Genomic DNA, 22,919 nt, shown 5'->3' with positions numbered 1-22,919 from the left:
TTATTTCAATTGCAAACTGTTGACAACTGTTGATTCTATTAAATCATTCACTATGAATAGATAGCAGAGCTCGTGTGTCTATAGCGTTATTGTCCTGTCTCCAGCTGGCAGATGTTTGAATAGTAGACTTGAGATGCGCGTGTACACTAGCGTCAGGTGATCAATTTTCATAACGGCAAGGAAAGTTGTGTGAGTGCGCCACACCAGATTTTTCTATTTACTTTCTACTTTTTCACAAAATTTTAATTCTTAATAATGCCGCGGTACAAACAACGTCCAAACTTGGTTCTTAGAACTCGAAATGCTATGAATTTAGAATATGATCGGGAAAATCAGCAGCAAGGAGATTATACCATTTAATTTCCCAGCAAGCTGCATTCAACTATATCTAAAAATTCGGATCTTATCCGTTATGTGCCAAGAAATGTACTCCCTCCAATTTCTACTATGGTGTAGTTCTAGTAGTTCTAATTTTCGCTACTAGGCTGCGTTACTATCGCACTTCCATCGTTTAGCGGGTAATGAGAATTCAATTTGAAATCTGTAAATGTATATATTTTATTTATTTATTTATTTATTTATTCCTGGACAGATCACAAATCATATAAATATGATTAGGAAGGAACAACAGGCTTGGCCCAAATCTATTCCATTCCCAAATTTTGATAAATTAATAAAATGTCCAAAAAATAGGTTATGTATCTACTGTAAAACGTTCAAGTTCAATTTTCGTCCAAAAAAATATACAAGCTAAACATTTTAAATTTAGATAAATTGAAACACCAAACTATATTCAAATATAACACTTAATTATCACTTCATATTGCATTAATCAAGTTATTTTATAAATTGGAAGGAATCTTGAAAGGTTTTATCAGGGCATCAGGGGTGATTTCTACTACGGTACCATTGATACGGGTAGCCTACGAGTCTCAAGTATAATTTCAAAGTTTTCTATTCATGAAATCCAGACATTGATATTCATTAAAGTACCAACAACATAAATGCTAATGAAGTAAGGGTTACTTACCAATATATTTCACAATCCATATTTTGGGGCTCCACTCAGTATGATGTCTTTTGGTGTGTAGGCCTATGCCTGTCACTAAATGCACTTTTAAACCTATAAATATAACTGACTATCAATATAAATTAAACCTATACACACAAATTCGAACAACTATGGTACATCACTTTAAATCACTAAAATGCACTTTTCAACCTATAAATCTAACTGACATCTAATCTAAATTGAACCTATATACTCGAATATAAATGTTTATTGAGGGGGCCATTGCATACTGATGTGACTCAAAATTTGCTGAAAAAGATCATGGCCAGCAAACTTTCTTCGCCACATGAATTCTGCTAGGTACGATTCCAGCATATTACGATTTGTACCGCATTGAATCTTATTACGATGCTTCGCTAGCCGCCAAGTACTCTCTATCCCCTGTGTGTGTGCTCCAGTCATAAAAGTATATGAAACTAGTTGTGTTTTATAGAATAATAACAAGGGTACTTGAGTGAGTTCCATGTTATGATGAAAGTATTGATTCATTCGAAAAAACATATAGTGCTATCCCTTTTTCATTTTCAACGTTGCCAGATCGTTTTTAACAATATAGAAATATATCCCTGTATCAGCAATCCTCTATAGAAGGCAGTGGCAAGGCAGAGAATCGGCAACGCTGTTCTCCTATCTTTCTCCACTGCCATTCTCACTTTAGAAATTTCTAAAATTGAATTTCTCATCTATAGTTGTATCATTACAGCCTTCGGTTGGTTAGATTAGTTAGATTTGGAATGATGTACCATAGTTGTTCGAATTTGAGTATAGGTTTAATTTAGATCAAAAGTCAGTTATATTTATAGGTTTAAAAGTGCATTTAGTGACAGACATAGGCCTACACTCCAAAATACATCATACTGAGTGGAGCCCGGTTTTATAGGTTTATATAGGTTTAATTTAGATGAAAAGTCAGTTATATTTATAGGTTTAAAAGTGCATTTAGTGACAGACATAGGCCTACACTCCAAAATACATCATACTGAGTGGAGCCCGGTTTAATAGGTTTATATAGGTTTAATTTAGATGAAAAGTCAGTTATATTTATAGGTTTAAAAGTGCATTTAGTGACAGACATAGGCCTACACTCCAAAAGACATCATACTGAGTGGAGCCCGCAAAATATGGCTTGTAAAATATATTATTGGTAAGTGACACTTTATCTGTATTATCAACTATCAAATATTTTCACAACTTGCAAAAATTTTTTTCAAAAAAATGAATGTCTTTATTTTGTTAATATTACACCCTTGCTTCATTAATGAGAAGGATTAGCATATTTATGTTATTGGTACTTTAATGAATAGCAATGTCTGGATTTCATGAGTTTCGGGATTTTATGAATAGAAAACTTTGAAATTCAACTTGAGACTCGTACTCCTATCAATGGTACCGTAGTAGAAATCACCCCTGATGCCCTGATAAACACCTTTCAAGTTTTCTTCCAATTTACAGATTTCAAATTGAATTCTCATTACCCGCTAAACGATGGAAGTGCGATACTAACCCTGATAAACACCTTTCAAGTTTTCTTCCAATTTACAGATTTCAAATTGAATTCTCATTACCCGCTAAACGATGGAAGTGCGATACTAACCCTGATAAACAACTTTCAAGTTTTCTTCCAATTTACAGATTTAAAATTGAATTCTCATTACCCGCTAAACGATGGAAGTGCAATACTAACCCTGATAAACACCTTTCAAGTTTTCTTCCAATTTACAGATTTCAAATTGAATTTATTCTCATTACCCGCTAAATGATGGAAGTGCGATACTAACCCTGATAAACACCTTTCAAGTTTTCTTCCAATTTACAGATTTCAAATTGAATTCTCATTACCCGCTAAATGATGGAAGTGCGATACTAACCCTGATAAACACCTTTCAAGTTTTCTTCCAATTTACAGATTTCAAATTGAATTCTCATTACCCGCTAAACGATGGAAGTGCGATAGTAACGCAGCCTAGTAGCGAAAATTAGAACTACTAGAACTACACCAAAGTAGAAATTGGAGGGAGTACATTTCTTGGCACATAACGGATAAGATCCAAAAATTCAAACTCCTACACAACTAAGCATATAGGAAGTCCATATTGAGATATAAATGTAAATAAGTTACTGATTGTTGGATAATTTTCATAAAAATATAGTGCATCAGATTAAGCTAAGACTAAGCACACCTGAGGAGGCGCGGCTTGGTGATACAAGGTGTTGATCTTATGGAGATTGCCTTATCACACCGTTCCACGCCATGCCCGATTCAGTGTGTGTGAGATCTTCCATTCAAACCAATAAGCAAGAAGCACCTGGATGCAAAATGCCGCATCGTGCCTCCTCAGGTGTGCATCCAGCTAAAGTTTGTCATGAGATGCATTAACTATTTGGCGGTACAAAGTTCGCCGGGCCAGCTAGTAACTTTATAAAATCAAATTTTCCTGATCCAAAATATTTTTTAAGGTCACAGGCTATTTGCCGTTGATCAGAGGGTGCATTGGTGGCTTGGACAAATATTTTTGTGTAATTGCTTTCAACGATTTTGCATCTCTTTAAATTCGGTTATTAGAATTCGTGGTCTCGTAACATTGGCAGTAGTTCTTTGGGTAGTCTGTTTTTACAATACATTACGATATTTTTATGGTCAACAATATTTTCCAATTGTAAATTCAACAGCCTTGAGTGATTATTACATTACAGTTTTCTATATTTGTTTTTTAGTGTTTATGATTTATCGTAATTTTTATTAATTTATTTTATTTTTACAGTTGCTTGAAGGCTTAACATTCGTGGAGGGGAAAAACGATGCCTGTCAACAGCTTTTCGATTTGTTGCTTTTGAAAAAAGACTTGGACAATTTAGTTCATTACGCTAATAACTGCGATGTAAATTTAGCAAATATCGTCTTGAACGTATATGGACGATTGTACGTTGAGAAACCAGAAAGTATCAGTGCCGTCCACAGAAGCTGGGTTAGAAACTTTTTAGATAAAATTAATGGCGAACTGACTGAATTTCAACTGCTTTGCAAGGCTTCTGTTCTAATGGACTCATCTCAATTTAGTGAAGCAAGAGATTTGTTGGAAAGCTGTAAGTTACTTACAAAATATTATTATCATATGTTTCCGCTGCATTTTCCTACATAGAATTGATATTGTTAAGTTCTCCGAAATTCAATGAATATGGATTTTCATTAGAATTTTCAAAAATTGAGAATGTATTTTTGTGTGTATTGTATTTTATGTATACACATGTATTATTTATTATATTATTTGAATGTATCAAAACTCATCACACAAAAATACATTCTCAATATCTGATACATCCTTACACCCACTATAATAAAACAAGTTTATTTTTCTTACATTCAGTCCATCTTACTGTATGGTATTATAGCTTGGGGTGGTACATTCAAAACTATATTGACTCCTTTATCAACTGTTCAGAAACTTATAATGAAAAGCTCCTTACGCAAACCACTAACATATCCATCAGATTATCTCTTTGAAGAATTTAAGGTATTAAATGTACAACAATTATACATAAGAACCCTAACCTTGTATATATTCAAACACAAAGTAGCTATATTTTCTAATATCATTCACAATTATAACACAAGAACAGCTGTAAATATCGGTATCGTCAACCCCAGACTTACTAGAACTTTCTCCTCCACTTCGTCACATTATAAAATGCATTTCCTTTTTCAAAAACTGCCCGTCTATTTGAAAAATCCTGACAATTTGAGAATAAGTCACTATAAAAAATTAGTCAACGATTGGGTGACTTCCCTAAACCCAGAGGAGCAGGAATGTATTTTAGTATCACCTTACTCTTTCCGATGATTGTACCTTTTTTGGCTAATAATTATTGTACATTACATAAACATTGAGAGTGAGTAACGAATGTGTGAATGAGTGCGCTTGTTGGATGTGAGTGTTCTCGATCAAAAAAACAGGTTTTCAACAATAATTATTGTATATTTTTTAACGATTTTATTTTGTTCGTCGATCTCACCGTGCTTCCCACTTCGTTTTTAGTTAACCTGATTTGGTTTATTTTATTTTATTTATAATAATACCTCTCTCCAGATTGAGTTTTGTTTTATTTGTTACACTAGTCTATTCTTTCTTGAATAATTTTTTTTATTGCATTTAGTCATATTTTTCATAGCTATGAATAGTTTAATTTAAGATTATGTATGTATATTGATGCTACTAGACAACTCGCTCCTCTCTCACAGGCATGTGCCCATAAGAGGAGCCCTCAATTAAATGTATTTTTATTTTTTACATGCAAATATAATTGTATTGTTAATATTTTTTGTAGAATAAAGAATTTCAATTTCAATTCTAATGAAAATCCATTTTGATTATTCTTAGAAGATTAAAGAAAAGTCTCATAACTAAAAAAAAACATTGTACGTTAAATTTATGGTAGTTGAATCGACTTTAAGATTTATGGTAGTTGATAAGGCGTTAAGATACCATGATTTTAAAAACTTCAAATTTAGCACAAGCATCATTGTTTGGATAGAAGTTATAATGTATATGAATGCTATGTTTAATATTTTGCATTATTTTAATGATGCTTATTGTATATGTATTTGGTTCTATCCAATCACTGTAAACCATAAAAATTTAGCTTCCAGCTTATTTTTCTAGTTTCTCAGCTTATTTTTCAAGTTTTATAGTTTCCCAGCTTAATCTTTTCCATTTTAGAGCATCTGATCTGTGATTGTGATGAAACCAGGTTTAATAATTGTCCTTTTTCTAAATAAAACTGATTTTTTTCAGATTTTACTCCAGACAACAAAAGCTTGTGGCATGGCCATATATTGCTGGGACAAGCCCATCTCAAATTGCTGAGCTACGAGGAAGTTGAGATGTGTGTGAAAGTCGCAAGAAGTTGTAATAGCAAATCGAAATTCCAAGATCACTATGACTATCTCCTTCTGCAGGCGGTTGTGCATTCTCAAGAGGAAGACAAGAATAGGCAAGGTCTGGATATCGGCAAAAGGGTAGGTTAACCTTTTTCACAAGTTATTAGATTTTAAATTCAAATTATTCAGTCAATGTTCACTGAGATATTGCAATAAATTCTCGGATATTCCTTATACTGAATTGTGTACATTTTTCGAAATACAGTATCTCAATAACCATTGAAAAAATGAATTTGGGACCGGTTGCATTGGACTCCAAATTCAATTTTTCATAACATTTTACAATTTTTGAACATTTAGATTTAGATTTTTAGATTTAGATTTTTAGATTTAGATTTTTAGATTTAGATTTTGAATTCAAATTATTCAGTCAATGGTTACTGCGATATTGCATTAAATTCTGGGATATTCCTTATACTGAATTGTGTACATTTTTCGAAATACAGTATCTCAATAACCATTGAAAAAATGAATTTGGGACCGGTTGCATTGGACTCCAAATTCAATTTTTCATAAGATTTTACAATTTTAGAACATACTGGTGATACCGAAAACTTATCAAGCCAATAATTAGAATAATAATAATAATAATATTGAGTGACCTGGCTGACTCAGGTCAGGTGTCAGAGTTTTCAGGTCGCAACTGATCAATTTCAGGGCCTCTGACATGACCTATCGACTGCTTTTCAGGCAATAATAATTGTCCTGGCCAATAATTATTGGAAATTGTCATAATTTCTGGGATTTCCCTTGAAATGTGGTGAATTGTGTACACTTATCTAAATAATATGTGAAATATCTCAATAACCATTGAAGATATTCCAAGATTCTAGATTATTTACTTTGCCAGATATTTTACCATACATCTTCGCACATAATGGAATGGGCTTAGCTAAGCCCACCTTACCTTGTGTGGGACTCTCATTCACTGAGCTGAGAGCCAATCACGCAGGAGGCATTCAACACTGTCGTGAGTCCCCTGCATTTCCATGTAGGAGGCGCTCTGCACTCGTGGATCCCAAGCATAAATAAATAAATAAATAATTTATTGTCAAAAACATGAAAATGTCATAACAACGTCAGTTCAAACTTACAGTAGTCTAATAACACATCATATATAAATATATACACATATACATACACACATACATATACATATACATACATATATATATATATATATATATATATATATATATATATATATATATATATATATATACATACACATACACACACATACATACATACATCACATTTCATTTGTATTATTTTAATCTATTTTATTTTTAAACTCAATTGTCTAGCACTCTCAAGTCCAAAAAACAAACATCTACTCAAATAACTTTTTAAAATTGAATTTCGAAAAACTCTTCTACCTTATATAGACATTTTCCAACCAGCAAATTCTTCAAAAATCGTTTAAAACTCACACAGTTACTTTCTCTTATCTCATTAGGGAGAGCATTAAAAAGTTTAATAGACATGTATTGCCAATTCTTTTGCGATCCCGCATACTGACAATAATTAACTCTAATATTATTTCTATGCCTAGTTCCATAGCTATGTACATTACTGTTCAACACATATTCACTAATAGTTTTCTTCATTGATGTTAGGCATGCCAGTATATACAATGATGGCACTGTCAACAGTCCCATACTAACAAATAAATCTCTGCATGGTGTGAGAGGGCCCTTCTTACATATTATTCTCAAGGCCTTTTTTTTAAGCTTGAACAAGACATGGGAGGATGAGGAATTTCCCCATAGTTGAATGCCATACATTAGATGGCTATGAATATGCGCAAAGTACACATTCATTAATACTGAGGTATCTACAATTTGGCTCAGTCTCCGAAGAAGATAGATGCCTTTGTTAATTCTTTTTGAAATGTGTCTAGCCATTCACAACACTGGATGGAAACTAAACTACCCACTAAACTACTCACTAAAGAGTAAGACTGGAATTATTATCATAGAGAGTATCATGCTTTAGTCGAAATATATAGCCCAGTAGTATTGAAACTATCACTTTATTTTTCTTTTTATTATCGATACCAAAGTAATATCCTTCCATTTATTTATTTAGCGTATGACAGATACACAACAAATATATAGCTCATGAGTCTCTAATGCCTGGATATACACTGTATATTTTCAAATTCTTTGAGATGTTGTGTAGTTTTCGGTCAGGAGAACATAAGTTTGTCTAACCGCCATTATTTGCTAGTCCATTCAGCGTTACCCAATGTGCACCATGGAGGCGATCTATCATTACACATATTCAAGTTAAAATTATCTGCTGGAACAATTTTGAGGTTAAACGAGGTTAAAACTCAATATTATCCTTCCATAAAATCAATTCATTATTATCTGGAGATATTTTTTCCTAAATCGAGGTTTTGTACTCAAGGCAACTGACTAAAGATAACAAAATTCATCACTTGTAGAAGTAGGCAATACCATAGAGAAACAATAGCGTAAGTAGATATCCCATGGTATAGGGCGTTTATGTCGCAACTTTTACTGTTATCTCAAGCCGATTACTGTTGATTTTTGTCGAATTTTACTGTTTTGTTGGGGTGAGAGTGTATGAACGGCTCAATATGGGAGACTACCAGTGTCACACAGCTTCGCGGGAAAGAATTACATGAACCAGCGGCTTGAGATAACAGTAAAAGTTGCGACATAAACGCCCTATACCATGGGATATCTACTTACGCTATTGTTTCTCTATGGCAATACATACTACAATAAAGTGTAGTAATTTAAACAATATTACCTACAATAGGAAGGATAATTTTACCAGTGAATTATAATGTTATTTTCGTTCAGTTGAGTATAAAACCTAATGGACTTTATTAGTCTTACCACTAATACATTCGAAACCAGTGAATCATGGTTAATCACGTAAGGCAGGCTTCTCTGATTGATTCTCGTTGCATGTAATCGGTATAAGAAGTTAACAGACTTTTTCGCAACGGGATGTTAGTAGTTTAGGTTAAACAAAATGTTTCTTATAATAACTATGTGAATCAATATGTTTTCAGCTGTTTGAGAAAAACCTCAACGATCCTGTTCTTTTGGAATGTATGGCTAGAGCTAGTATAAATCTCCGAAGTTGGTATGCTGCTGAGAAACTTGTTAAAAAGCTGGAAGATATGGATGATAAATGTCAATTCACTGCTGCTCTCCTTAGAGTAGAAATGGCGAAGGTTAAGAGCGAACCGATTTCTCCTGAACAGCTACAATCATTGGCTGAAAAGTATCCAGAATCAGCTGAAGTTTGGTATCTTGTTGGAATGCACAACATCAAAGAAGACAAAATGCAAGATGGAATCAGTTGTCTGTTCAAGGTCAGTGCCAACCTATAATCAGAGTAATCTCAATCAATCTATAATCTCTTTTTTAAATAAAACATTTTTGAATCTTATAATTGAATGTACAATAATATGAATGAAACAAAAAAATTGTACTGTTTTTGACAGATTTTTTTATTGCGGATGATGTCCAAATGAGCTTTTTGCTTGTGTGTGGGTAATGGGAAGCGCGAGAGTGATTAGATGATATGTTCAAACGTCCATGCCTATTTGATGGGATTCGGCGGGATTCGAACCCGCGACCAGGTAGCACACTATAGTGAGGTCCACGTTATAATGGCATTGGAGAAAGATAGGAAAACAACGTTGCCGATCCTCTGTCTTGTCAATGCCTTCTATGGAGGGCAACTGATACCGGTTTATTGATGTAATATCAACAGTTCATTCTCTTTTAATCAAGTATGTATTTTATCAAGCAATAAATTATTTTTTTCAATGATTTCATAATGAATTTTGTTATTTATTGTATTGAATTTTTCAAGATTAAATATTTCGTTAATTAATTATAATGAAATAAAAACACACATAATATATTGTCAAATTCTATCGTTTTATTTGGTACAGGACCATGGTTTCGTAACCACACACGTCACATTTTCAAGCTAACTTGTTTTCTACAACATTGACTGTGACTCAGTCGAATTTTTAATTAATTATCAATTCTACATTGTTAAAAGACGATCTGGCAACAGAGAAAAACAAGAAAGAGATGGCACTATCAGCTTTTTTAAATGATAGACAAGGATATTTTTATTTGATATTTATTTAACTATAATTTGGTGTTTTAATTTTTCTAAATTTGAAATTTGCATCTCATATTAAATTTATTTTTGGACGAAAGTTGAACTTGAACTTCTTACAGAAGAAACATAACCTATTTTTTGGACATGTAATCAAAATTTGGGAATGGAATAGTTTTGGGCCAAGCCTGTTGTTCCTTCCCAATCATATTTATATGATTTGTTATTGTTTCCATGTATAAATAAATAAATAGCAATACTATTGCTAATCAAACATTGCCATTATAACGTGGACTATAGCAGACTGAAGGGTGCAACGCCTTAGTCAACTGGGCTATCTGGCCGGCAATTCTTATTAAGATTACTTCCATTGCTGTTACATCGCTCTTTCAGTCTGACCTGAAGACTTTTGCCAGCTTGTCAAGTTATTGCAAGGTTAATGGTTACGGTTACATTAGGTACAGGCTTTAATGGTTACGTATTTATTTAATAGGGGAACTTTTACGCACAATAGGGGAACTTTTACGCACAATAGGGGAACTTTTCTTCCCAGGTATCCCCATAGAGAGAAATCTCAAACAGAGGGAATCAGTCGAGCGAAGTAGCCAAGACAAATTTTACTTGAAATATCTCAGTTTTTCTATCCGTCTCAATTTCAAAATGAAACAATCTAAGGGTCGGTTTCCGAGCTCGGGATTTAGCCAAGTTCTAGACTTTAAACAGCTGGGGCCAGAAAATTAGCTTTCCAAAACGGGGCGTAGTCACAGTTTTTATGGCAGTCGCAGTTTTAATTTTCTCATTTCTATAATTGGAAACGTTTTTCCTTGACGAAATTAAACATTCCTAAATAATTCAAAATAGCTGAAACTTTACACTATATTTTTTTATTTTGTTGTGTGTTTAATTTTCTAGTTTTTTTCGAAATTTTCAAACGTGACAATGACTTGACTACGCACTGTTTCGGAAAGCCAATTTTCTGACTTTGAAATGAAATTGCTTTATTGTCTCTTCAAAATAGATATTATATAATTTACTAAAACTTTATTATTATCGACAATAAAGTTTAATAACAACCTGCAAAGGAGATCCTGAGTGCAGGTGTGAATCAATTGTAATCTCATGATACAAAATAAATAGTAATAAAGAAAAGAAAGAATACAAAACAAAAGCAAAAATATCCTCAACATCCTAAAATGTAGACATTAACTGTTTAAAGTCTAGAACTTAGCCAATTCCCGAGCTCGGAAACCTGCCCTTAATGTTTTATGAACGGTATGAAATGTTTAATTTTATATCGGAATGAGCAACCGTAACTTCGTAATTTATTCACTAACAAGTGAACGATTTCCTTCCTCGATAGGAAAGCATTTTTGGCCTCGTGTTAATTGCAACTTTTTCAATTATTTTTAGGCTAAATTCCGTAAATATATTCTGAAATATATTAACGTAATACTGAAATTATTGTTGGTTATTATGATTTATTAAGCGATGGTTATTCTTTTCTAGTTTCTATCTTAGGCTAGGCACACACCAGTTAGTCAAGACAAGACAAGACACGTTTAGTCACAATACTTCACATAGTTGCTTATGAAGACATGCCCAATTGCAATGACTAATCGGTGTGTGTTGCTTCATAAGCAACTATGTAAAGTATTGAGATTAATCGTGACTAGTCTGGTGTGTGCCCACCCTTAAGCCTAGGTTTCTCTGAACCACGCAGCGTTATTGCGTGATCCGTCATCAGTGATACGCGGAAATCACGCGTGCGTGATAAAGAAAGCTGGTGTTTTCTCTGGCACCAACCTCGCAGCGCGCGATTATATTTTCAGTCATAGACAACATAGATAGATGTCTGACACTTTGCTGTAGCTTTGATGCTGGACGAAGAGGATAATAAAGAAAATCTTCTAATGAATTTTGTAAATGAAAACCCTTTGAACTTTTTATTGACAGAGAGGAAGAAGGGTTTCTTACAATTTTGATTACCAAGTATCTGTTGGATAACGAAACCAAGTTTGGGGAATATTTTAGACTTTCAACACATTTTATGAGGAACTGTTCTGTGAATAGTAAACCTCGCGCTGTTATAAACCACAGCCTTCTCTAATAGGTACTAATACTGTCCATTAGAGTAAATTCTGTCCTGTGTCGGCGAGATATCGGTGTGAATACGCCACTGTTAACAACACGTCTAGTCTAATCAATAGAAGATGGTGGAATGAAGGAGGTGGAATGGCGACTACTGGCAAATAACTACTGCGTGCCACGCAAAAGTCTGGGATCCCAGACTTGAGTGCGTCGCGCACAGGGATCACGCATTGTTGAATTGGCGGGAATCACTGAGAATTGCGCGCGTAAAGTCAGAGAAAACACATACTTAGCAATAGCTGCAGCAGACTTTTGCGTGATTACGTCATCGCGCATCCCGCATCACGCAATGACGCTGCGTGGTTCAGAGAAACCTAGGCTTTATGCTCTCTCAATAATCCAACAGTATGTAATATTATTATTAGTAGCCAAAAGGTTGTGTCTAGTTGAGTAAAGCTTTCATGTTGTTGACATTTCTCTGTTTCAGGCTGCAAAATTGGCACCAAACTGTTACAAGACTTTCTTCCAACTGGGACTGTATTATAAAAGTATAAATGACCTGGGTACAGCTCGGAGATGTCTGAAGAAGGCATTGTATCTGAATCGACGTTCAGATGAAGTTGCAGTCACCCTTAGTGATGTATTCATAGCTCAAGCAGATTATGTAAGTGAGCTTCAGTGTACCGTTTCTTCTGTATCAGGTCGATTTCTACAAATTACAAATCATATTAGTATTTCCTTTCAATTTTATAAAATCATGAAAAAGAACACATTTTGAAAAAAAGCAATATAATAATTCTTTAATTCTTCAATTTCACTTTCCAAGATTATTTGAGTAATGTTAAAAGTAAATTCGTATGGCTTTTGTTGGTGGGGAGTCCCTTGCGGGAAGGTCCCACCGCCTGAATATATAATTTAAGCCGTCAATGGGCCTTACGACTGTCATACTTCAGCCGGGACCGACAGTTTAACGTGCCCACTAGTCATGTTAATTCGATTTAACGATGTTCATTTAACAATAAATTATAAATTTAACATGCGGTCTAGTCATGCTAGTTAGCTTTCCATTTGAAACATGATTTTGTACGACATACAAATGAATTTAGTGACTGGTTATCTATTACCGTATTATTTATTATTCAATAATTCATGGTAATTTAATAGTAAATACCATTTCCTGTGGTGTGAAACGCTTTCAGACCTGACAATCCCAGTATTCAAGATGGGCATAATGTTCGAAAGAGTTTACCATGTAGGAAATCGATTTTTCCAATAATTACTAAATTGAGACTGCTATGCCATACAAAAACATCCTATATGTATATTCTATAATTTTTAATATTGGGATCGTCAAAAAGAGCTTGAAGCGTGATTAACTTATGGATTATGATTGAATTCATATTGAGATATAAGAATATTACATTTTAATTCTGGAAATTGAGTGATAGCCATCATTAAAAAAATAGAGAAAATGTAGAAAAAGTTTAATCCGTTTATTGATTTTGATGAGATCAAGCTGACTTCAGACATCATCATTGTCATCACCATAGTTGGTTACTAAACTAACAGTACCAGTCTTCAGATATTAGCCAATAAACTCCAGTAATTCGTTCATCCTATGTTGCTATTTGTTTCATTGAGAATAGTACATGAGAACTTGATATGTGTTTATTTCTACGGTACAGATTTCTCAGTTAGTCCAATATTTGAGGCGTTGGATTCCAAACCGTTCCTCATCCACTAAAATCGGAAATTTAGTTATCGATGTCAGCTTATAAAGATGGCAGCCCTGCATACAACGAAACTATTCTTGTGTTCCAGAATTTTTTTATCCCATTCTAAATTGAGGTTGAAAATCACTTGTTGTTCCAAACCAATCTTCATCCACTCTCCTTTTCGTTCCAAATGAGACCTTATCCTGCAAAGGAAATGAGTTCCAACCCGATCCTTATCCGATGAGTGAATGGAGGCTCATCAGCAATTTTTGTTCCATAGCGTACCTCATCCTTTGCTTTCGGTTTGACAACCTACCTTTCGAATCGGTTGCAGTTTCTATTCCTAGATAATAATTATGACTGTAGTATAGAGTATAAGGTTGGTATTTCTGGGATTAATAATAAATATTATTGTTGGCAGCAATACATGCATCAAAACAAGATTAGTTAGATACTGTGGTAGTGAACAAAGAAGCATTGATTCTGAGCTGAGCTAAGTGTAAACTGTAATTTTCTTTAGCTATTTTTGGAGGAATATTGCCCATTCAGTCAGGAATATTGTTAAATGTTTATTTTATTCTATAAAAATAAGAAAAATGGATCAAAATAGTTCTCTCATTCACTGCCCAGCATGTACCAGAAAAGTCTTCATCAATGGATGTTCCAAAACAAGTTTCATCACAGATTATGTTCCAGAACGACCCTCATCCAAATTTAAAATGCATTTTTGCTCATTAATATTGAAAATTGATATGATGACCATTTGTTAAAACAAAGTTAATTTTGTTATTGATTCTTTGAAATCAAAACACAAATGCTCCTTCTTCTCAATACAATTTTACAAGTTTTTCTTGATTTGCCAAAAATGAGATTTCATGGATGAGGTTTGGAATCCAACGCCTCATTTTCAATATTTAATATGGGTTTTCAGTTGTGTAATTCCATTTTAATTGTTCATTTAACTGTCCCAAATCTTGAATTTCAAGCTAAAATATTTATGTACAGAAAATTGTGATGTGGAGTGATAAGTAAAACGTGACTTCGAACTCATATTCTAAATTTGGAAGAGGAATATTAAAGGGTTCGCCTGTTTTTGCTATTCCAATATAATTTTAATGATAAGTAATTTTGTACTAATTAATGAATAAATGAATATTTATATCTAGATAAGATGTTGGATACACCATTTACAAGAAGTGTGACTTTTATTTTTTCATGGAAACCAAGGAAGCAAATAAGGAATTATTGAATGCAATAGTGAAAAATACAGGGAGAAAGTGGGCGTGTGTAAGACTAGGCGTGCAGTACAGCACTGAGAATGACGTCGATTCCGCTGTAAAATGCCTGCGAGCAGCTCTGCGACATGATCCTACTGATAGGTAAGAAATAATAAAATAATGATTTTATTTATCAGAAAAACTCATAAAACAATTTTTGTAATAATACAATATACAAATAAACAATTAAGAATTAATATTAATGTAGGACTAATAAAGAATTATTTCATTTCATACTTTTTTATGTATTTAAACACGACATGCAGTCAAATAAATACGTGTTTAATATGTTCGTGTTTAAATATATAAAAAAGTGTGTTAATACATAGAAGCTCGGAGTGGATCAAGAAACCATCACCTTTAATATTAATGAATTCTTCTGATTATATTACACATGCAAAGCTTTAAAGCTTGACCACATATGGGAGTATCTACAATAAAAAATATATATATATTCTTTTTGATAACATTTCATTACCAATTAAAAAAAATACAAGAGACACATTCACTTGATTATTGCACTACCAGCTAAATGAAAATTTATAAAAATGGCATCCAATCACAAAAAAAAAACAATAATATTCATGAATTATTAACTATTTTCACACTATTTTTTCAAAATTTATCATATTGGGAACCATCAATCAGTTCCCATCAAATGTCCAAAGCTAAAACTATAGAATAATTATACAATAATATTATACATGGTTTCTACATCTTCTTCACTCAGATTTAACAGGAAAGTCTTCAAATTACGTTTAAATAACTGTGGTGAGCCACTATTCACAAAGGATGAAGGCAGTTTATTACAGAATTTTCCTTCTAAGAATAGAAACGATTTCCTAAAAAAAGTTAAATTGGGTTTTGGCACTCTAACCTGACCAGCCCTCCGATTAAGAGGTGCATGCTCAGCTAAATCTACTGCATTCCCCAAGTTTCCACTAGCCCGATAAAATTGCAGAAGTAATTTATATATGTATAATGGTGTTAGGCTAAGAATCATCAAAATGTTGAAGAGATTGGAGTGAGCAATAGGTTCTTCATGCAAGAAATGAAGCAAGGATCTCTGTAAAAGCATTAGTGGTTTCAAGTGGGTGATGTAAGTACATCCTCAACATGAAATGCCATATAAAAGTCTGGAATGCGCAAGTGAGAAGTATACGCTCCTCAGAATATAAATTGGGCATGAATTTCTTATATGGTAGAATCTATGAAGAAACATGCGCAGGCTATTTTTCAACATCTCCACAGAAGATCATCTTCCATAGATATACCCAAATATTTTAGTTGACTGGATTGATACTGAGGGTTTGATACTGTTCAATTCTAAGACTAATGCTAAAATTATTCAAGTAATCATTTTTTTTAATCGTTAGCTGATACTGTATTAACAAATCTAATGTGTAGTTGATGGTATTTGAAGTTCAAAATGAGTCATTGCTTTGAAGATAATTTTCAATATTTCTCTCACTCAGAGATTTTTTTCTGTTTCTAGATCAGACTACCGAATTAGCATAGATTGTTCAGTCACACCTAATGTGAAATTGTAGTCCCCTTGAGCCATTATCATAAACCTTTATTTGCAGAGGTCTTCTGAAAATTGATCTATTTAAATTGACAAATCTGTTTCCTTTAATTCTTCCATTTTTCTAGTGAATGCTGGGAAGTACTTGCAGATTCATATCTAGCAAGAGGCTCATACACGTCAGCAATGAAATCCTACCAAAAAGTATTGGAACTGAAGCCTGGTTCTTTGTATCCAGCTGTGCAGATTGCGGGCGTGAAGTTGGTATGTTCATTTCCAATCTTATTGTTTTCGCTCCTTTGCCGCCTTTTCACCAAACGAACTGTTTGCAATGACTTGTTTGTTGTTCCTTCATACTTTGTCCCAAATCATCTACAAACTAGAAATAAATGAAAAACAGTACAAGCATTTTGTTATGCTTCTACCCTTAATTTGCTCTATTGATATTGGTAACGCCATAATTTTGAACAAGTGGACTTTAAGAAAATTAAAATTATTAAATTTGAAAATAGAATAATTACTATGAAATCTAAAATAGGTATCTCGCCAGAAAAAAACTACATCGAAATATAATAATTTGAACACAACTCACCATAAAATCCTGTCGGAATTTCTTACCAACTGGAAAGATTGGTTATATCGGAATTTGGGTAGAATGAGGTGGGATGTGTGCCAGGATAGACAGGTTGGTTCAGTTGGTTCAACTAACGACTGCGTTGCACCCACTCGATACCCCCCAATATTTCGATGCAAATTCCGAGGAGATACGCTAATATTTCACCCAATCTGGGATAATTATTCATTGAAATGTCTATTTCCAAACCGATCGCTGAATATGCACTGTACACTTCTGAGTTAAATTTTCAGTTAACATGCGTAACTCAATCTCCCACCCACAACTATCGAGTGGAAATCAAGCCGGTCGTTAATTAAACAATAATAACTCAATATTCCCCAATTGGAAATCGATTTCGATAATAAGTGCAACGAGAATGGATTGAATTTGAATAAAGTATATTCGAACGGACATCCACAATCATGCCCAATGTGCACTAACTAGATTCAACCCTTTTCCGATCCAGTCACTTTCATGACTCCTACCGTTTTCATCTGACTACAACGACTACCGTCTGACAGACGCCTGCAAAATATTCTAATCGCAAATAATAGTTCTGCTGTAATTCACTACAGAGTGCAGCACATTACAGACACAACTTGCGTATCCAGATATATTAATAAAATTAATTTGTTATTTCCAGCTGCTAGATGAGCCCAACGAGAGTAGAAAAGAATTCAAGCAGCTTGCTGAGGACAGCCCCAAGAATATTCTTGTTCTCAAAGGATTGGCTGAAGCTTGTCTCGGTTTAGCGAAGCAGCATCATTTCAGGAGGCAATTGGGTCTTGCAAGAGATAGCTTGGAAGAAGCTATTATCACCTTATCAAGGTATGATTTTGCACCAAGTACAAACCTACTCGTATAACTTGGGTAAGAGCTTGTTCACATGACAGCGATTTACGCTCGGTTGTCGCGCGGTTGGCAAATCGCTCGATTTACCAGCCTCGTACACATGATAGCGATTCATGAGCGGTTTGCGCTCGGTTAAGAGGCTGAAATGAAACTTTCTACTGGTGATATTTTTCAAAGTTTTTCGATTTGTATATCATCAAGCTATCAAAATGGAGAAGTTTTCTCAGAAAACATTATTTCGTGGGCAAGTGGTAGAGTGGACTATACTGTCCAATCATCACCTAGTCATCAAATGAAAAGTCATTCTATTATTTTTACAAGTTTTAATACATTCTCACTCAAACTAGTGAAAAATATAATTTATTGATTATGAAATAGAATGAAATAGAGTGTTTGTTGACTTGATCACTTGTAAACTTGTCCTTATTTTATGAATGATTTGTTTGTTTTGAGTGTGTTTGATTCAAATGTTTCATTTGATTTGACAGTGCTCTGATCGAGAGACGGGACTTGTCTTGTCTGTGGAAGCTGATGGGCGATGTTCTTATCCAGGCCTCACTGCTACCGAAATCCTGGTCATTCCTGCACGTTCCCGTCTGGATCCACAAGAAAGACATCAATATTGACAAGGAGGAAAAGATTCTTCTGAAAGGACTAGCTCTCTGTGAATTGAGTACAAGGTCTGCATCATTTTTACCTACCATAGTTGTTCGATAATCCAATGAATAGAATAGTTTTATTGATGAACAAATTTTTAAAGTATTAATGGATGGTCTTGCTGGGGGGTTTCTTGATAATGATTCAAAACTATTCAGATTAGGTAGATCGGTCTGTAAGGCCCACCGCAAAGTAAAGACCCACGCCACTCCAACCCACGCCGTGGGAAGTTTTGTAAAAGCCTTGCTAGAAATGGCGCTCCGCAAACTGCATCCAGCCCACCAAGTAAGTATCCACGCGTGGATCGGTTTGTGATTCGTTCACAGGTTTCGTCGAACGTGGGTCACTCTTTCGTTGTACTACGCATGCCTACAACTAGCGCATGCGCCGTCAACTACTCTGCTCGCTTTGTCTAGTCAGTCTGGTTATAGTCTTTCTAAAGGCAATCAGCTGCTTTGTTCATTAGTCTTCTAGTTCAGAGATGGATATGGAAGAGGCGCATGCTCACAACTGGCATAGATAAACAATAGCGTAAGTAGATATCCCATGGTATAGGGCGTTTATGTCGCAACTTTTACTGTTATCTCAAACCTATTACTGTTGATTATTGTCGAATTTTACTGTTTTGTTGGGGTGAGAGTGTATTCTCAAGCCTATTACTGTTGATTATTGTCGAATTTTACTGTTTTGTTGGGGTGAGAATACACTCTCTAGGCTTGAGATAACAGTAAAAGTTGCGACATAAACACCCTATACCATGGGATATCAACTTACGCTATTGTTTCTCTATGCAACTGGTCAACAATTTATAGTCTGTATAAAATAACATGACATTTCAATGGTCTTGAACAAATACAGACACTACTCAGCAGATAGCTTTTGAGGAATTGACGTAGTAATAACAATAATAGTAATCATTCAATCAACAAACCATTTACAGTACAACATTCCTAATTTACTCCTTGACAAGTGAGAAAGATAGACCTATATCTATAAAATCTCTTCATTTGTATAGGCTACTTTATTAAATTATTAAAAACAATATAAAAACATGAAGTACAACATAAAATATGTCTCAACTTATTTTATACAAACTATACTCTGCCGGCTGTTGGTCGGTTTTTCGGCTATACTCGACTTTTGTCGAGGTAGCGTGGAACGTGGACCGTGGGTTGAGTTTGCGGTGACAGATTCAGCCCAGTGTATGGGTTTGCTTGACCTTGAACATGGATAAGTGTGGGTCGTGGATTGCGTGGGTGTACTTTGCGGCGGGCCTAAACCTAGCTCCGCAGTGCAGGCTGGTTGCTTGGCTGAATCGGACTAGGCGCTGAGACAGCAAATAATAGCAGCGTTGGTGGGAATGCGAGCGGCCGCAGTAACATCTTCCACCCAGCAATGGTCGGCGTAGTTCCGCCTAGCGGACAGACGAAAGACCAATCCAGTCGGTTATTTTATCCCTCCAGCCAGGCTCAGCCAAGCAGCCAAGACAATAGAACAATGGAGTGGCGGTCTTATTCGCGTTCATCAGCAGTTTTCGTTCTCACGATTATTTTGATTTTTGTGTGTCAATAATAACTCCAGTCACCAGTAAAAAGTTACCAGAAACGTGGTGTACTACCATATTAATGACTTTTCATGATGATTTTTAATTATTTAAAAACATTGTTGACATTCTGAGCCTTTAGGCTAAACTTGGGGTCGCTGAGAACGAATCTGCAATCAGAATTTCTCTATCACGAAAAATAACGAAAAAAATCCAGCTGTTGATCTTCCGGCAACCTTTAACAGTCATCCTGCAATGCGGCCGAAACGCTTCCAAGCCAGACACCCATCTCGAATGACAACAACGCCAAGCTGTAAGAAACCATCCTGCACTGCGGCGCTAGGTTAAGGTGGAAGGACAACGAAGGACAAGTGTGTTTAAAATGTGTGTACACACATGCTCGTCATGCATGTTGTGTCATCAGCGAGAAGTTTCGAACAAAATACAGCTGTTTGACAGCAGCTTCTAATATAAAATAAACAAACAATACCAATATATAAACCACTGGAAAAATTACAAACGTTAATGATTACAAAAATAATTTATCCTCAAATAGAGCAGCGAAGAAAAAATAAACAAAATATCAAAGATACAGAAACCTAACCCCAAAAATTTTGTTCGACGTATTTTGATGTGTGAAAGCCTTCATACATTGTGTGATGATACAACAATGTATGACGACATGTGTGTACACACATGTTCAACACACTTGTCCTGTCGTTAGTGGCCACCCATAATAATGATCGAACCATTTTCAGTTTTTGTAGAGTTCTTAGTATCATAAACGGGGAGTTCTTTAGATGTATATCACTATGGTTTCTAATATTATTGTATTAATAGATGAATAAAGAAATGTGCATCTTTTGATATTTAATTCATCAACCATTTTAGCAGGCCGATGGTTGTTGAATGTGTGTGCAATGGACTCTACTTATTCAAACTACTCAATATTCGACTTCCTCTAGACGACTTTCTTCAGCTCCCTCCATCTAATTTCTCTAATTCATGATTCCTACGCATTCCCATTCAAGTTCTGTTTTTCGAAGTGAAAAGTAGCAATTTCAAGCTTAACGTGTTTAGCCTGTAGCCTACAATGGTACTCCAAGATGAATTGTCAAATTGATAAACCAAAACTGAATTATATGGCAGGTGAACGACCTTCAGTTTTCCAACAATAGAAGTCAACGGAAAATTAAATAACACAAATATCACATACATATTAAAATCAAATAAAAACAATGTAAAAACTTTTAGTACCCTTTTATCAAAAACTTTAAAATATTTTAAAAAAGGGTACTAAAGGTTTTTATTTGAATCAAGTATATTCGAACGGACATCCACAATCATGCCCAATGTGCACTAACTAGATTCAACCCTTTTCCGATCCAGTCACTTTCATGACTCCTACCGTTTTCATCTGACTACAACGACTACCGTCTGACAGACGCCTGCAAAATATTCTAATCGCAAATAATAGTTCTGCTGTAATTCACTACAGAGTGCAGCACATTACAGACACAACTTGCGTATCCAGATATATTAATAAAATTAATTTGTTATTTCCAGCTGCTAGATGAGCCCAACGAGAGTAGAAAAGAATTCAAGCAGCTTGCTGAGGACAGCCCCAAGAATATTCTTGTTCTCAAAGGATTGGCTGAAGCTTGTCTCGGTTTAGCGAAGCAGCATCATTTCAGGAGGCAATTGGGTCTTGCAAGAGATAGCTTGGAAGAAGCTATTATCGCCTTATCAAGGTATGATTTTGCACCAAGTACAAACCTACTCGTATAACTTGGGTAAGAGCTTGTTCACATGACAGCGATTTACGCTCGGTTGTCGCGCGGTTGGCAAATCGCTCGATTTACCAGCCTCGTACACATGATAGCGATTCATGAGCGGTTTGCGCTCGGTTAAGAGGCTGAAATGAAACTTTCTACTGGTGATATTTTTCAAAGTTTTTCGATTTGTATATCATCAAGCTATCAAAATGGAGAAGTTTTCTCAGAAAACATTATTTCGTGGGCAAGTGGTAGAGTGGACTATACTGTCCAATCATCACCTAGTCATCAAATGAAAAGTCATTCTATTATTTTTACAAGTTTTAATACATTCTCACTCAAACTAGTGAAAAATATAATTTATTGATTATGAAATAGAATGAAATAGAGTGTTTGTTGACTTGATCACTTGTAAACTTGTCCTTATTTTATGAATGATTTGTTTGTTTTGAGTGTGTTTGATTCAAATGTTTCATTTGATTTGACAGTGCTCTGATCGAGAGACGGGACTTGTCTTGTCTGTGGAAGCTGATGGGCGATGTTCTTATCCAGGCCTCACTGCTACCGAAATCCTGGTCATTCCTGCACGTTCCCGTCTGGATCCACAAGAAGACATCAATATTGACAAGGAGGAAAAGATTCTTCTGAAAGGACTAGCTCTCTGTGAATTGAGTACAAGGTCTGCATCATTTTTACCTACCATAGTTGTTCGATAATCCAATGAATAGAATAGTTTTATTG

At 34.7% G+C, this 22,919-nt stretch overlaps 1 protein-coding gene across 2 annotated transcripts in view; it reads left to right on the top strand.

Annotated features, from left to right (window-relative positions):
• The window catches only part of LOC111052173 (tetratricopeptide repeat protein 37), a 76,788-nt gene that overhangs the window by 20,432 nt on the left and 33,437 nt on the right, over positions 1-22,919 (top strand). For both annotated transcript variants that reach the window (XM_039420688.1, XM_022338810.2), the window contains exons 4-11: positions 3,835-4,156; positions 5,863-6,086; positions 9,061-9,366; positions 12,706-12,882; positions 15,161-15,312; positions 16,864-16,999; positions 17,995-18,179; positions 18,692-18,883. In XM_039420688.1, the coding sequence (XP_039276622.1) occupies positions 3,835-4,156; positions 5,863-6,086; positions 9,061-9,366; positions 12,706-12,882; positions 15,161-15,312; positions 16,864-16,999; positions 17,995-18,179; positions 18,692-18,883 (1,694 nt within the window). The remainder of the gene's footprint in view (positions 1-3,834; positions 4,157-5,862; positions 6,087-9,060; positions 9,367-12,705; positions 12,883-15,160; positions 15,313-16,863; positions 17,000-17,994; positions 18,180-18,691; positions 18,884-22,919) is intronic.

The sequence above is a fragment of the Nilaparvata lugens genome, chromosome 2 (genome assembly GCF_014356525.2).
Source record: "Nilaparvata lugens isolate BPH chromosome 2, ASM1435652v1, whole genome shotgun sequence".
Classification (NCBI taxonomy): Eukaryota; Metazoa; Arthropoda; class Insecta; order Hemiptera; family Delphacidae; genus Nilaparvata; species Nilaparvata lugens.
Note: the sequence above shows the minus strand (reverse complement) of the source record. Positions and strands in the feature narration are given on the sequence as shown.